The 15,062-nt window shown below is 45.2% G+C and overlaps 2 protein-coding genes across 7 annotated transcripts in view; both read left to right on the top strand.

Moving 5' to 3' along the window:
- Positions 1–2,243, top strand: part of MATR3 (matrin 3) — a 28,058-nt gene extending 25,815 nt beyond the window's left edge. For all 6 annotated transcript variants that reach the window (XM_082324120.1, XM_082324119.1, XM_082324117.1 and 3 more), the window contains one exon: positions 1,173–2,243. In XM_082324120.1, coding sequence (XP_082180246.1) covers positions 1,173–1,223 — 51 coding nt within the window. In that variant the 3' untranslated portion in view covers positions 1,224–2,243. The remainder of the gene's footprint in view (positions 1–1,172) is intronic.
- Positions 2,244–5,840: 3,597 nt separating this feature from the next.
- On the top strand, positions 5,841–14,459 carry PAIP2 (poly(A) binding protein interacting protein 2). Its single transcript, XM_082324533.1, has 4 exons — positions 5,841–5,994; positions 10,248–10,407; positions 12,765–12,944; positions 14,220–14,459. The coding sequence occupies exons 2-4, from the start codon at positions 10,270–10,272 to the stop codon at positions 14,283–14,285; spliced, it is 384 nt and encodes a 127-aa protein (XP_082180659.1). The 5' UTR covers positions 5,841–5,994; positions 10,248–10,269; the 3' UTR covers positions 14,286–14,459.
- Positions 14,460–15,062: the final 603 nt, after the last annotated feature.

The following is a 15,062-nucleotide window of genomic DNA, read 5'->3' on the forward strand; positions in this document are numbered from 1 at the left end:
ATGATTGCATGGCATGAATGATAATGCTGCTGCTGTATCTTTGTGTACTGTGAGCTGCTTTTAAATATCACCTCCGAGAAAGGGAAATCCTAAATGAAATTCTAATAATAATGCAGTGTTCACATACATTGATCATACAAGTCGATTGTTGAGCTGAAAAAAAAGCCCGGGGGTTCCATAGAAAAGAAGGTGGCATCTCAGACTCAAAGCGTTTGCTTTCTCCCTTGCAATAATAGGGAACCCTAAACAAATACAGGGCCCTGGAAGTCAGATGGCACAAGTAAACGTCACAAAGCAAACAACATAATCAAGGAGTAGATCAGAAAATCAATTACCGTGCAGAATCTTGTAGTAAGAAAATCCCACCTCATCCATCACCCATAGCTTTTTTTTTCTTTTTTTTCCATTGAGGTACCTGATTATGGGACTTTAAAGACTTGATGTAAAAGGGGAAGTGGGGGAAATAATCCCAATATATTAATGTTATCACTTACTTAAATGAAACATGATTCGATTTGCTTTTTCCATGGCACAAATGGCTAGCGAGTTGCTCTTGAATGATTCTGTAATGTTGGTGTGGTTTTAGGATCGGGGAAGGAAGGGGGGGAAATGCAGCTTGTGTTTCACAATGGCAAGGCACTTCTCTAGCTGGGAGTCTCATTGACTTTGAGAACAGTAAAAGTAAATAAATAGATTAATTGATCTTGCTACCAAATGTAATCGAAGCAATAATGAATTCCCGAAACTTCCAAAATAATCCTTCTCCAGGGAGGGGAGGGGAGATGTTTTGTCCCTGGCTTTATAGATGGCAAATTCTGATCAGGTAAGTGGCACAACCGCTGTCACAAGCCCATGACAAAACGGAAAGTTGTTCTCTGGGCTTGCCAGCCCGTTGGGAAGGCGTTGACGGCAGGCCAGGTCGATGCTTCAGAGGCTGCCGCTTGGTGTTACTGGTGGCAAGCTGTATGTTCGCTGACACAATGACAATGTGGTGCTTCAGAGGAGCTCCGCTTCAGTATATGGAGAAGTGCTAGTCTTGTTAGTTAGGACCTTTGCAGGTAATAGTCACAGATTTTACAGCTTGAAAATTGGATTTATGTTTCTATTATTAATGTTGTGACTGTGAGAAACTCTTTAAATATATCCAAAATATGGTTGCTTTCTTTTAACAGAAAATTCTGGATAAAATGGCAGAAGACCACAGGCAAAAGAAAGAAGCTTAAAAGGAAGGAAGGATGTAAGGAAAACAGTGGCTTTGTTTTTAATGTTAATCTTTTTTAAAAGCAGTACAAGTAGTAGATGGAAAGTACTGTATTCTTTTTTGTTTTAGTGAAATACAGTAGGCATTATAGGTCTGTTCATGTGTTAAATGTTGTAGCAAAAAACATATGCAGTTAAGTTAATGACAAAGATTTGTTCTTAATGTGAGAATGGCAACAAGTTTTCGTTTTGACACTTCAAGCTATTAAAGAAAAAAAATCTTGCACCCTTGTGGAAGGAAAGCTCATCTATGGGAAGAAAACTTCATTTAAGTGAAATTTACTACTTTCAAGCTTCAGAAATTGTCTTTCGATTCCATTCTCAATAAAAAATAAAAAGTAACATTGTATTTTTATTTTATCTAGAACATTCCATATTTCAGTCTGAGCCTAGCAGATATTTAATTTGGAGTGTAAGGCTGTCATTGCATTTCACTTTGGAAAAGTCTTTAAATGTAAGTTGCATTTTTAAATGTTGAATTGCAGTTTTTTTTAATGTCATTGCTGTTATATAGCAAATAGGAAAATTAGTGATTAGTCAGCTTTACAACTTCGTGATTTTTTTTCCTAAGCTCTTGATAAACTTTCCTATTCAGCTATTCCGTGTATTTTTAGTGAAAAGTAAATGCCCATTCTCCTCTGACCAGTATTATTTCCTTGAGCTCTTCCTGCTTTTACTTGAATCTTGTAGCTGTCGTACATCTCTAGTATATTCAAAAGCAGCATTCGAGTCCTGAAATGTAAAAAGGTATCTTTATATTCTTCACATGTAATTTTTTCATACCTGCATTTTAAAACCATTTTTGTTAAAATCTGGTTTCGTCAAGAATCTTTAGAACTGTGCTCTTAATGTACCTGCACATGTGATATGTGAACAGGAATTTGCATGTGTAACCTGTGTTTATCTGTAGTTTTTGTTATTTACTGCTTATTTGTGAATTCAGGTTACTAAAGTGATTTACCAATAAACAAAGCTAGGCAACAGTAATTTGTTATAGATGTTTGGCATGTTAACCAATGTGTCTACTGAACTCTTTACTCCTGTGTTCATGATACCACACTGAAACTCTAGCTCTCTTTTTAAAATTTGCATGTTTTAACACCTGTGATTTAGCAGCTTACTGCATAACTTTTCTTTCCCTTTGCTAAAACCTCTTTCGTTTCCACGCAAATTAAAACATCACTTGTTAAAACGCTGGTAGGTATATCCTGCTGACAGTTTTATTTCTTGAGTTTTATGGTATTTTCATCAAAGCTGAAGTTCAAGCTACATCACGTTCATGTGGACAAAAATGACCAGGGACTGTTCTTTCATCCTGAGCCTCTTGGCCAACAGGGAGGCTTCAGCGCTAAGAAGGGTTTTCGAATGTAGGAGGCTGAATCTTGATGAAGTTTATTTACTTAAGCAAATGCATCTAGCAGAGACAAGACAATGTGTTTTGTGTAAGTGAAGTCTTGATGACTTGCCTTCCCAGCTGTAACTTACTGCTGTTGCATCCTCACCAAAAGGGAGGTGTGCAATCCCTTTTGTGCAAGAATGATTGCAGACATCTCCTGCTGTGATGGTAGCAGTTTCTCTGGGGACTCTCTGTATAGAGTGGTGACATGTTAATAAGCAGCTAATGGCGCAGATTTTATTTAAATAGCCTATCCAAATTATAAAATCTTATCATGCAGTGACTCATCCTTGCACTTTTACAAAAGTGCTTTGTACGTGGCACTCATTAGTATGCAAAGTTTTGTTTGTGTTTGTATGAAATCGATTAAATGTAATGCAGTGATACAGTCTTAGAACTACTCTACAGCTTTCCTAGGCCCCTGAAAAAAAAGTGCAAGCAACAGCAGCCCTGCAGTCAGTTCTGTTTTGACTAAGTCACAAGGATGTACTTGGACCCCCGCTTGCTTATGGTGCCATTTGTCAGGCATCTGTCTCCAAGAGGCTGCTGAGTTCATCAGACAAGAAGAGACCTGACTTCAAAGCAGTCATTCAGTGTTGGGCAGTCATCCCCCTTCTCTTTAAAGACGGTAAATAAAAATTTATTTTGAAGGTCTCCACCTCCCCCAAGCGTTTTAAGTTTCGTTACAAGATGCAGTTAAGATTAATATATTGAAATACTACAGCTCTGCGTGTTTTAAAGTAGCCTTTCCTTAGCTATTACCTGCATCTTAAATAGCTGTGCAGTTCAGTGATCTTGCACCTTGTGTCCTCAGCCTGTTGTAAATGCTAACCTGTGTAACTGCTGGGGATTAAACTGTAGGAGGATGTTACATCATGTTTAGTGTATAAACATAAAGAATTCCAAGGCATAATTGCGGCATCATAGTCCAAAATCCCTTGCTCCCATCAGCTCTGTCTGTGGTATTGGTGGATGTTTGATGCCTAACGCGTGTACTTTCAAAACCCTGATAAGCTGTATGCAAGTCTTCACTCCTCTACATGTGCAACATGATGCTTTTATACATCAGAAAATATGTCTTCTGTTTACCTGCAAAGGACAGGGAGAGAATACACGCCTTACACTAATTTCTGATGAAAAGGCGGCATCAGAATAACTTGATCTTGAGGACAGATGCCAGGAACGCACTGTGGTGGCAGACCGATGTGTGGTCTCGCCGTGGGCTGCTTACTCTTTGGAAATAACTGTATCTGCAACTGCTCTGTGATTTAGATGCCAGCTTTCATCTGTGAATTTCAACTCGGAACAGTAACCCTAGAGGCTGCTGCCTCTTTGCTGCGTGTGTAGTTCAGCAGAGGTGCAACAAGGCCCTGGGCTTGCTGAGCACAGTGGGAAGTAAGTAGAAAAAGAAGCCTCCATTATACATGAGAAAGCCACGTCACCCTGGATTTATTAAAACAGATTTGGAAATAGTTGTGGAAATCAGACTAGGAAGAGCAGAGTAGTTTTGGGTTTTTTTTGTTGTTGTTGTTTTTGTTTTTTTTTTTTTAAGGATGATCCTTCCAGGGGTACTTTAAGGTTATACTTGGCTAGAAGGTAAGCATTTAGTGAGTGTATGATGGGCCATAGCGAAAGCTTTTAGGTCCTGGAAACAAGTCAGTAATGGTGACCAATAAAATCACTATAAACAGCTTGATCAAGGGAGAATCAGTCCCTGGAAAATCTGAGAAAACCCAGACTGCTGTAGAGTTGGTTATCCCTTACTAAAATGTAGGAGGAAGGAAGGAAGTAAAGGGCTGAGCAGAGAAATGTTAATTAAATTGTTATCCTCAGATAGCCCCTTTCCTGCTTACAAGCAGCCTCCGCGAGTGTTTTGATAGCACAAGAGACTTTCCAGCCTAACAGGTGGTGTAAGGCGAAGAGCTAAGCTGAGGGAGTTGGTCTGTACGTTGCTAGCTCGCAAACTGTTCCTGAGCCTGAAAAAACCTGTTTACGTATGGTAACTCTTTAACCACGAATGCATTTCAGGGTTATCAAAGGTTACTTATTTCTGTGCAACTTAGTCCTCAGTAACACACGCCGTTGGGCTTCGCAGTTGCACGCAGAAACGTTTTTCGGCCATACGTTTCCCAGCTTGCTGCTGGGGCAGATTCCCAGCTTTTTGGGGTGGTTCGCCTACACGTCCGTCGTCCCGAGGCGGGCGTTGAGCGGAGGTGGTTTTGCGACACCGCGCTTCGACTCCAGGTCAAGTCGGATTGCGTTCATTGGCGGCTGGGATGGAGCAAAGGGGCTTTAACTCTGTCGGTGTCGAGCTGCTTTGCTGTTTTTAAGAGGTGGTGAAGATCAGAGGACTGGAAAAGCCTCTGCGGAGGCAGGGTGTTTGAGAGGACGGGTGAGCACAGCACGGCTCCCATCATTGCTGACGCCTCCGTGCGCTGGTTTTAGCAGGTAGTGTCTGAAGGAAAGAGCAATTTCCACCTTACCTTCAAGAAAAAGAAGGGGGGAGAATCAAAGGGGAGAATAAAAATTGCTTTTTTGCCCCATCTTGTAAAGAGGGTTGAGTTCTGGGCACTTAACGTAGGCGTTACTCCTGGTTCCTAATACAGAGCCTTCAAAGCGCCCGAGTCTAGTGTGGAAACACCTGCTTTGCACACAGGCGCGTTTTTCAGAGTATATTTTCTCCTTTCCCCGCTCCGGGGCCCGGGGCCCGGTGCCTTCCCGCGGTGGGCTGGCGTCCCCGCAGGGAGCCCGGGCAAGGCGCGGGACTGGCGGGCGGCCGGGCGGGCTCCCCCCCGCGCTCAGGCTGCCCGCGGCCTTCTCCCTCCCCGCGCTGGCGGGGCGAGGCCGCAGCCGCCCAGGGCTGCGCACCGGCTGCGGGGCAGGCCGGCCCTGAAGCGGGAGGGCGTCGGGGGACCCCCTCGTTATCAGCCGGGCCGTCCCAGCCGGCGCCACAAGATGGAGGCTTGCCCTGCCCCGGCGGGACTACGCTTCCCGGCGTGCACCGCGCCGCGCCGCGAAATGGCGGCCGGACGGAACTACCGCTCCCGGCATGCCCCGGGGCAGCGGCGCGGCGGGACGGCGCTTCCCGGCGTGCACCGCGCCGGCCCCCAGCCAGCGCTGCCGGCCGGCCCGACGCTTCCGGGGGAGAAGGGGGCGGCGTCTATGAGGTCACGCAGGTAGCGGAAGTGATTTCACGTCCGGCGGCCTGCGGCGCTGGGAGGGGAGCGGGGCGGCGGGCGCGGAGCGGAGCCGGCGGCGAGCGGGGGACGAGGCGGCGGCGGCGGAGCAGCAGCTGGGAGCTCGGCGTGCGCACCCGCGGCCCTTCCCTCTGCGCGCAGGTGAGGCGGCGCGGGTCGGGGCGCGCAGCCCCGGGTCAGCGCCGCTGCCGCTGCCGGGGGGCGGGAGGGGGGGGGGGGGCTGGGGGAGCCGCCCCCTCCCCTGAGGCGGCGCCGGGCGCTGCCCCCCTCCCGGCGGCGGCGGGGCCTGCGCGGCGGGGCCGCCCCGTGGCGCCGTCTTCATTGTCTCCGGCTCCATCCGGGTCCTGGCGGGGGGGGGGGGCGCTCGGCGGCGCGGGGCCTGACGGGACGGAGCCCCCGCCGCGGGGGCGGCCCTTGTGGGCGAACAAAGCGGGGGGCGGGGGGGGGGCATCGCCGCGGCGGGGACGCGGCCGCCGCCGGGCGGGGCAGAGCCCGCCCCGCCCCCGCACCGCGATGGGATCGGCGGCGGGGCCGAGCTCGCCCCGTTCCCGCCGAAGCGAAGCGGCTCCGCGGGCGTCGGCGCTCGCCGTGGCTGAAACCAGCAGCAGGGGGCCCGGGGAGCAAACCCGGCCCCGCCGGGGGGCTCCGGAGCCGTTCTCCCGGCCGAGCTCCGCCGCCCTGCTCCTCGCAACCGACGGCTGCTTTGGATTTTTTTTTTTTTTTTTAAGCCTCGGTGCTGGCGTGCTGCGTAAATGAGTCGGCTGTTTTCAAGTAAACTCCAGGGCGATGCTTTGAAGTGTTTCTGTCAGATAGCATCGGCATCCCACGTGAATTTGATTGAGAAATGTATTTATTATACGGAGTAGAATCGGTTTACTTGATAACCGCCGCTTACTAATCTAATTTGATAACGAGAAACTTGGCCGGCGCTCCTGACTCACGAGAGTAATCGCTGGTTAATAAGCAAACAACACCATCTTCTGCAGAAATTCAAAGCGCTCCCTGCTGCACTAAAACAGCTTTGCTTAAACTTCGGCTTATGCTAAAATCCTAACGCGCTCCTTGCTGTTCTGTGTTGCTTTTGCGTGCTTGAAGCAAATATCTTACATTTTTCCTCCCCTCTATTTTTCATTATCGGGGGTAAGGACCTGAGTTTTGCTATATGGAGTTAGGCCCCTCCACCTTATCTTCCGAAGTAGGCAGTAGATAATCTTTTGTGATTGCGAAATCTTCAATCACAAAGCTTTGAATTTTAACAACGGTTGGTCTTGGGCTCTTCATTGCTATAAGCACAGCAAAATTCAGAGAAGCAGGTAAATTAATGGACCTTAACGATGTTCTGGAGTAACAAGTTCCACACTTCATACAGAAAGCACTTTGAGTCAACTGAAAGTCCTGTCGTTACAGGATTTTTAATTTCTGACTTAATTCCTAAGATAAAAATCCTATATTTTTTTTTTTTTGTCTTTCCATATGCACTTACACTGTTCTTCCTGTATCGCCCCCACACCGTGCCAAAATCCCAGAATAATTCGGGGCTGGATCTCTGATCATATCACTATGGCAGAAGTCTCCATATTTTCTGTTCCTTAGCACTACTAATGTTTGATTTCCTGTTCTAATGTAAGGAGCTTGGAGATCCTCTGCTTTCCACCTACTCCTGGATGGAAAATGTATTATTTTTATTCACGCCGGTAGTGTAGCCTGTCACTGTGGCTTGTTTTCTGCAGCAGCCTTCTTAGATTGTGACTTTTTGCAAGACTGAGGTGGCATTTGGCTCTCCCCCTCAGAACTGCCTGTAGCTCATGACTAAAAAGCCTGTATCTAATACCGGTGAAACGAGACTAATCTTGTCCTTGCAAATGAGCACAGAAAGCCAACTGGTTTGTATCTTGAAATGGTGAAATGGAAAGCTCCTTATACAGTATATTTTATTACAAGTTGCAGAAAATGAAATTACACGGAGTGCTGTGATTAAGGGACTGGCCTGGGGCTTCGTAACTGTTCATGCAGGATAAGTGTGTGTTGACATGTTTTTCTGTGGGAAAACATTAGTGGACTTAGTGCTTCATCAGATAAACTTCAGATATTCAGGTTGAGCCTCGGATCTTTCTCGAAGATAATCATCCACATCGTCCTTGGGCAGTAATGGAAAAAGTTGTTTCAGTCCAAATGTGAAACACTGAACTGCTCTTCCCTCCCTCCTAAAGCAAATAGCTTGTGTTCTACAGGAACACTTAAGAAATTGGATAACCAGCCCATGATTCAACAAATTAACCTTTCAGGCTTTTACACAAACAAGTAGGGTGGGTTTGTTTTGTTTTTTTTTTTTTAATTACTTTTACCTTTATGGACTTGTCTGGGTACAGTCGTCTTCGTACAGAAGTTACCAGGAATTTGGCCTGAGTAACTTACACTGCTAATGCAGTCATTCACCTGTAGTGTGAATTGGTGGTGTGCAGAAAGCCTGGTGAAATACTAGTATCAAGATTCACTCCACAAAAGAAAAGGTGAAAACACTTGCCAGAAAAAAAAAAAAAAAAAAAGAAATTAGGCTTTTTAGACTCTGGGGTCTTTTATTTCGTTTAGTCCATGCTGTTTGTTAGCTTGTGAACAGCTGAAGTTGCTTAAAGCAATTTCAGGCTTGAATTGGGGTGTTAAATGCAAGGTCTTTTCCTGTTTTATGTTAAATGCTGCCAGTGATCCTTTGCAAGTTTGTTTTAAAAGAACATCAAAAAGAACCTGTTTTCTCTTGCTAGCATACCCGTGTTCTGGTCTCATTTGATGTACTTCCTAGGGAGCTAAAGTCACTTCCATACTTGGGTTTGCCCAAGGTTTTAAAAACCTTGAATAGAGCAAACCAGGCAAGTTCCTTTTTCTTTGTGCTTTTCTTAATTGATCATTTGGATGTGACAAGCCTTTGACCTGATATTATCAAGAATACATTTTGAAGCAAAACTTGCATTAATTCTGTAGATAATAGGACCCACTGAAATATAAAGAGAAAATATGAGCTGCTACGTGATAAGCCCTTGTACTCTTAATAACAATGGAGGGTATAGTTTGATACCCGCTTCTCCAAATAAGTCATTTTTTGATATGCAGACAATGAGCTAAAGTGTTCATTTGAGAATAAAATAAAAATATTTTCACTGACTGCTGCATCGTTTGATTACAAATTTTTAGCACTAGAAAAACATTCGTTTGATTTTTTTTTTTTTGAGCTCATTGCCTCACATGCTTTGTATACTGTTTAAAAAAAAATTAACACTGCCAGTATTAGTATCTAAAAATACTCAGCTTTTCCAGTATTGATATCCGTACTTAAGCGGGGTATAGGAAAAACAGCAGCATTGTCGCGTTTACTTTACAACACAAATAAGATTTTCAGTTAGAACCTAGGCTCTGAGCAGACTTGGCTCTCTGAACTCACACAGGCTTATCAGCCTGACGGAAAGGCTGCGATACTGTTCTTAGGACAAGGATTCAGACCAAATTTAGGTTTTGTCCTGCTTGTGATGGTGGTCAGGTGGAACAAAGCATGCTTGCCAGCTGTGCCTTCGTTCCTTGGGTTCAGGATGTTGCGATATCACAAATCGTGGACATGCAGAAACGTTGAGTGCTCTCCAAGCGTGACGCAATCCATGTTAATGAAGTGGGATGAGAGGCAAGCACGTACTGCCTTCCACTGCCTTATGATGTTGTCTTTACCTGAAGCTTCCCAATCAGTGGGCTTTCGCTAATGAAGTAGCTGTAAGAACTGTTGTGCCAACTTGGCTCTGTGAGGAGTCGGTGCGTAATGGTTTCTGCCTCACTTGCAAGGCTTGCACCGTGAAAGTTGGTTCATGCAATCGCATGGAACATCCTGTAACTGAATTTGGGTAGGCTAAAAGTCACACTGAAGTTTCCCTTACCTACAAGGATACATGGGTATCCTTGGAAATTCCCCTGAAGTGTTTCCCACTGCCCCTGAAACAGTACGAACACAGGGCAGTTCATTTCCAGGGGAGTTTGTGAAACTCAGTGGGAGCTGTAAAAGTATTGTGGAAAACAAATTTTCCTTTTGTTTCTTGAATGTTGCCTTAAATACTTTCCTACTGGCAAGTACGCATGCTTTCTGTTTTTTTCTGTCACTTTTCATTGGCCTTGGTGTTTGGCATTTGCTGATTTGGTGAGGTTTAATTTGGGAAATTAATTTGTCACTCCAATCTGCATACAATGGAAACAGCATTTCTGATACTTGTTGCGATGAGCAGAGCTCCTCTGCTGCAGCCAGGGTAAGGCTGCCTGGAGCCTTCAAATACAGGTGCAGCCTTCCCTTGGGCCGGGCTTACGCAGAAGCAGGGTGATGAGTGAATCTGCACATCTTTAATTACTGCATTTCTTAATTGCAGATTTCGAATCAAAGACGCAGCCATGAAAGATCCAAGTCGCAGCAGTACTAGCCCAAGCATCATCAGCGAAGATGTGATTATAAATGGTCATTCTCATGAAGATGACAATCCCTTTGCGGAGTACATGTGGATGGAGAACGAAGAGGAATTTAACAGGCAGGCAAGTCATTTCCCTCTATCGGTGTCTTGTGATGTGCTTTACCATTTCCTAGCTGAAGGGAGGGGTGCTGTGGCTTAGCAACCGGGGTACAAGAGATGGGGTTTTTACATAGGTTTGCTGGAATAGTGGGGGGAACAGACAGATCTCAGTTTCTCTGGCAATAAATGCCTATTTTCTGTAATCTTGGTGGAAAATACGGGAAGCGTGGCATGTTCTAATGTGTCCATTAATTCCCTGCTTCTGTGAGAAGGAGGGGAAAAAAAGTTGACAGACTTTATGTGGCACTTTGGAAGGGACAGATCTGGCTAGGCTGCTGAGCTGCGGAGGTTTTATATGTGCGAACATGCCGGCTGTTGTAGTTCTGAACTGGATAGGTCCAGGTGCATACCTGCCTCATCAACAGGGCGGCTCTTCCTAAGGGAGTTGGTGGACATAGCTGTTGGGTGACGGTCCCGTTCGTTACTTAATACTTAAGTGCCTTACAGCTGGCCTTCGCAATCAGGTTGGAAGGAAGCCTTAACTTCGTCTTTCACCTTGCATCTGGACACAGTTTTCTCTCCTCTGGAGGCTGGGAACAGCCTACCTCTTTCCACCACCCCTTTCTTAATCAAAACGTGATCTTTATACTCCAGTACCTGCTTTCTCTGCACTCCAGCACAGTGTGGCTGTGCTGAAGTCTGAGCTTCTGAAATAGGATACACCTGCTGCTCTCTCTTTAGGGTGCCAGCAGGGCACAAAGCTAATCTGAAATTCATGTTGCTCGCAAAATCTAAATTGTCTTGTGCACGCGCCAGGATGGTGTCAGTGTTGTTTCCTCTTTGGTGGGTTTTTCCTCCTGGGTACTGTACTGTAGTTAGCATACGGGATGTGTAGTTCTTGGGGAAGGAGCTGGGAGTTGTGCCCTGAATGTTTTTCAGGTACGTGCTCCGTTTTTGGAGAAGAGGAAAGATGGAAGCATGAGGGGAGAATGGTCTTGTTCAGGCAGGCAAACGCCACGTGGCAGCCTGGTCGCCTCCTGCTGCAGGCACATCTCTCTGTGGGAACCTGAACAAGTTAAACTTGGGCTGGAAAATACAAATGGGCAATATTAATTTCAAGACGTTTGGGGAATTAAATGTTATTTAGTACTTCTGGAGCTGCCATTGGAGGCACCTGTAGGTGTACAACCATGTAACAAAAAACCCGGAGCTGGGCAACTCCTGCTGTAATACTAGCTTGTGGCTGCATGCCCACGGCTGCCTTTTACCCGCACGCAGGACGGAGACAGTGCCGCACAAGAAGGATGGATTGGAGACCGCCGTCCTTGCTGGAGTGCCTTACTGGGGAAGTCACTAAGTCGGTGTTGCGTGCGGGGTTTGAATTATCTGGACAGTGGCCTAGGGCACATGGTGATGAGTCTTTGTTCCCCAGAGCTGTGCATCTTGAGCACCATGTGAGTGAGCTGGTGAGCGTGTTTGCCCCAAGCACAGGAGACCTGGATTTTACAGGAATCCTGAACTCTGGTGTAAACCTTTTTGATTTGGTATTCCTGGTACGTAACTGAATTTCCACTTTAGGATTGAGTATGCGTTTGATTTCAGAGTGAAGGATAGATAGGAAAACTTGTTTGAGCTTCCATTGAGTGAACTTTTAAATCTGTCCTGAATCATTTTTCCTCTCCCTTACATCTGGCAAGTCACTCACACCAGCTTCTATTTCCCTGCTTTCCACTCTCAAGTACTGTGATGCAGGACATGCGAAATTTGTCAGGATGAACTCCCTCCAAAGCTTGTTTACTGAACAACCAAGCAAAACTTTCCTTTAATCTTTGCAGTGCGTGTCAGTTCTGCATCAGTTGATTTGTTGTGCTTCTGGTACAGCAGGTCAGCATTCTTAACTGCTAAGATCATGTGGAGTTCCTTGGGAGAACTACACTGGGTGAACGGATAATCTACAGCTGAGGAGATGCTGCTTGTTCCAAGTGACAAGCAGTGGTTATTTTTTTTCCCCAAGAGTCTTGCAGGACACTTTCCTAGGGAGCGCGCCTGGCTGCATGCGTTGGCCCTGGTTCCCTTCCTCATACTCGCAGTGAGTTCAGTCCAGACTAGTCGGTACAACTGAAATTTTCACTTGGAACCAACATTTTTCTTCTCCTTGAGCTTGTAACAAGCTGCAACGAAACAGCTAGGGCTGGGGGGGGGGGGTTCTCCTGCCATTCCCAATCAAAGCTGATTGCCTCCCTGCAGCACAAGCGTGGTGTTCTGCTAGAAGTCCTACTGCATAGCTAGAAAGAAGGTCAGCTAGGTGCACAAACCTTGGAATGAAGACACAAGCTCTCAGTAAGTTTGTTGATGAAGCAGTTTCTTCTCGTTGTATAGATCGAAGAGGAGTTGTGGGAAGAAGAATTTATTGAGCGCTGTTTCCAGGAGATGCTGGAAGAAGAGGAGGAGCACGAATGGTTTATTCCAGCCCGTGATCTCCCACAAACAATGGATCAAATCCAGGACCAGTTCAATGACCTTGTTATCAGTGACAGCTCATCACTGGAGGATCTGGTGGTAAATTCAGTTTCTCATCGTATTTCTAAAGTTTGACATCTCTCTTTGTCCAAGGCTGAGTTTTGTTGCTGATAATGGCATGAGAAAATCCTTTGCACGTAGGCCAGGGACCCTTAAACCACGCCTGGCTATGGCGGACGGGGAAATGTGGAACAGTTGGGTAAGGGATGTTTCCTCAAGTGATGTGACTTATTCAGTGATTTTCTTCATAACCATGTGGTGCCTTTCCTGGCCCATGGTGTAAATGCCAGTGGCTTTGGGTATGTGTAGCATGTTACGAAAGAAAAGCAGTGAGGAAAGCACACTGACCCCGTGAAGTGCCATTCGGTGGCAGGACTGCAAAAGTTTAATTCGGCTCTGCCAGCACTTAGGTGTTGGGTAGGTACGAGCCGTGTTCTCAGGTCTGGTGTGGATGGTGTGAACCGTAGCAGATCTCTTTGCAGAAATCCTAAGGAAGAGGAAAGCAGCTAAACTATGATTATTTCCCTGTTGCTTGCTGTATGACTTCTGTCCAGAGCTTAACTAAAAGAAAAGGTCAGTGTGCACATATTTTCCCTAACAAAATACAAAGTTACTGATACAGAGTACAATAAACCACATCGTCATGTCACATAACTGCTGTGAAACTCAGATGCAAACCCCTACTTTTCCAAGCTTAAGCAGCTGCAGGCAGCAGTTTTAGACTCAATTAACAACACAAAAGCCTAATCCTCCATTTCTTTATGATCAAGAGCTCATTTTGGAGATGCTGGCTGCCCACCTATAACTGCAGCACGTTGTAGAGCAGCGGCTTGCCAAGTGGGAGGACAGGTAGTCACAGACATAGATATTTAAAAAATCAATACAATGCTCATATACATTTAAATTCCCAGAAGTGGCTTAAGTTCCTGGAACAAGTCTCGTCTTGCTTAAATAAGCAACATCTAAAAACCTCATGGTGTGTTTTAACAGTTCAGCTTCAGAAAAAGCTATTTCGGCATTAAGCAAAGTTGCTGTATTTGATGCACACCTGTGGTTTTCTTGTTTTGTGATCCCTGAGCCCTTGTCTGACTGGAATGTCCAGGTGGTGCTAAGGAAGGCTGGATAATTCAGGTACAAGCACAGAGGAGTGGGCTTTTCTACTGATTATAGAGACTCTGGGGATGTGCTAAAACCCTATTATATGCCTGACTGTTACTCTAAATCCATAAACTGTTCCTAATGCTCTCTGCCTAGAATTGTATTCCGCTTGCAGATGTAAGATGAAAATAACGATTCTGTTTTTCCCTTCCTCAGGTCAAGAGTAATCTGAATCCAAACGCAAAGGAGTTTGTTCCTGGGGTGAAGTACTTAAATATTTGAGTAGACTGGGCCCTCTCTTGGTGGATGTAGCACAATTTCCACACTGTGAAGCCAGTATTAGAAGATTTAATTGTAAAAGCTCTCTCTTCTTGTCACTGTGTTACACTTATGCATTGCCAAAGTTTTGTTAGTCTTGCATGCTCAATAAAAGTGCTGAGACTGTTATTAAGTAAATCTGTCAAAAGTTTAATGGAAACTAATTGGGCCCTGGCTCTCTGCAAAGGAGACAGTGAGGTAAGAAGCACCAGTCAAGTTGAGACAAAGTACCACGTTCATAAACCTTCTGCAGACTCTGTCTTTTTAAATAGGACTTGGAATTTGCTACCGATGGTCTGTTTTTAACTAAAGATGTGTTAACTGGTGCTAGTTTGCACCTGATAATGCCTTAACTTAAAAATGAAAGCAAGGAGATCTGATTGTTATGCAAATTAGCTAACTTTCCTTTGAAATATCAGTATTGTTACTAATGTTAATTTTTCCCCTTAAAAAACTTCATGCTCCTTTTAAGCAGCATGAGCTTTAACAGAAATTTTACAGACCTGTGCAGAGTCGTAGATCTCAGCTACTGAACTAACATCCAAGCGATTGGAAGGAAGAAATTCCCTGTACTTTGCAGTATGTTATCATGTTAGAAATGTTCCGCTTTGATTATGTTAAAGGAGATGTGAGTTTCATCACAATTTTTTCCAAGAACCCAGATACGTACATAGCACTGCCTATGTAACTTTTAGCCTACAACTTTATTATAGCTGGATTTAACCAAGAAAACCCTAGCAT

The sequence above is a fragment of the Platalea leucorodia genome (assembly GCF_965183815.1).
Source record: "Platalea leucorodia genome assembly, chromosome: 11".
Classification (NCBI taxonomy): Eukaryota; Metazoa; Chordata; class Aves; order Pelecaniformes; family Threskiornithidae; genus Platalea; species Platalea leucorodia.

What these genes read in the sequence shown, in the direction of transcription:
- PAIP2 (XM_082324533.1), top strand. Translation starts at nt 10,270, where the DNA reads ATGAAAGATCCAAGTCGCAGCAGTACTAGCCCAAGCATCATCAGCGAA. An exon ending in AAGAGGAATTTAACAGGCAG is followed by an intron (nt 10,408 to 12,764) that starts GCAAGTCATTTC and finishes CTCGTTGTATAG; the next exon opens with ATCGAAGAGGAGTTGTGGGA. An exon ending in CATCACTGGAGGATCTGGTG is followed by an intron (nt 12,945 to 14,219) that starts GTAAATTCAGTT and finishes TCCCTTCCTCAG; the next exon opens with GTCAAGAGTAATCTGAATCC.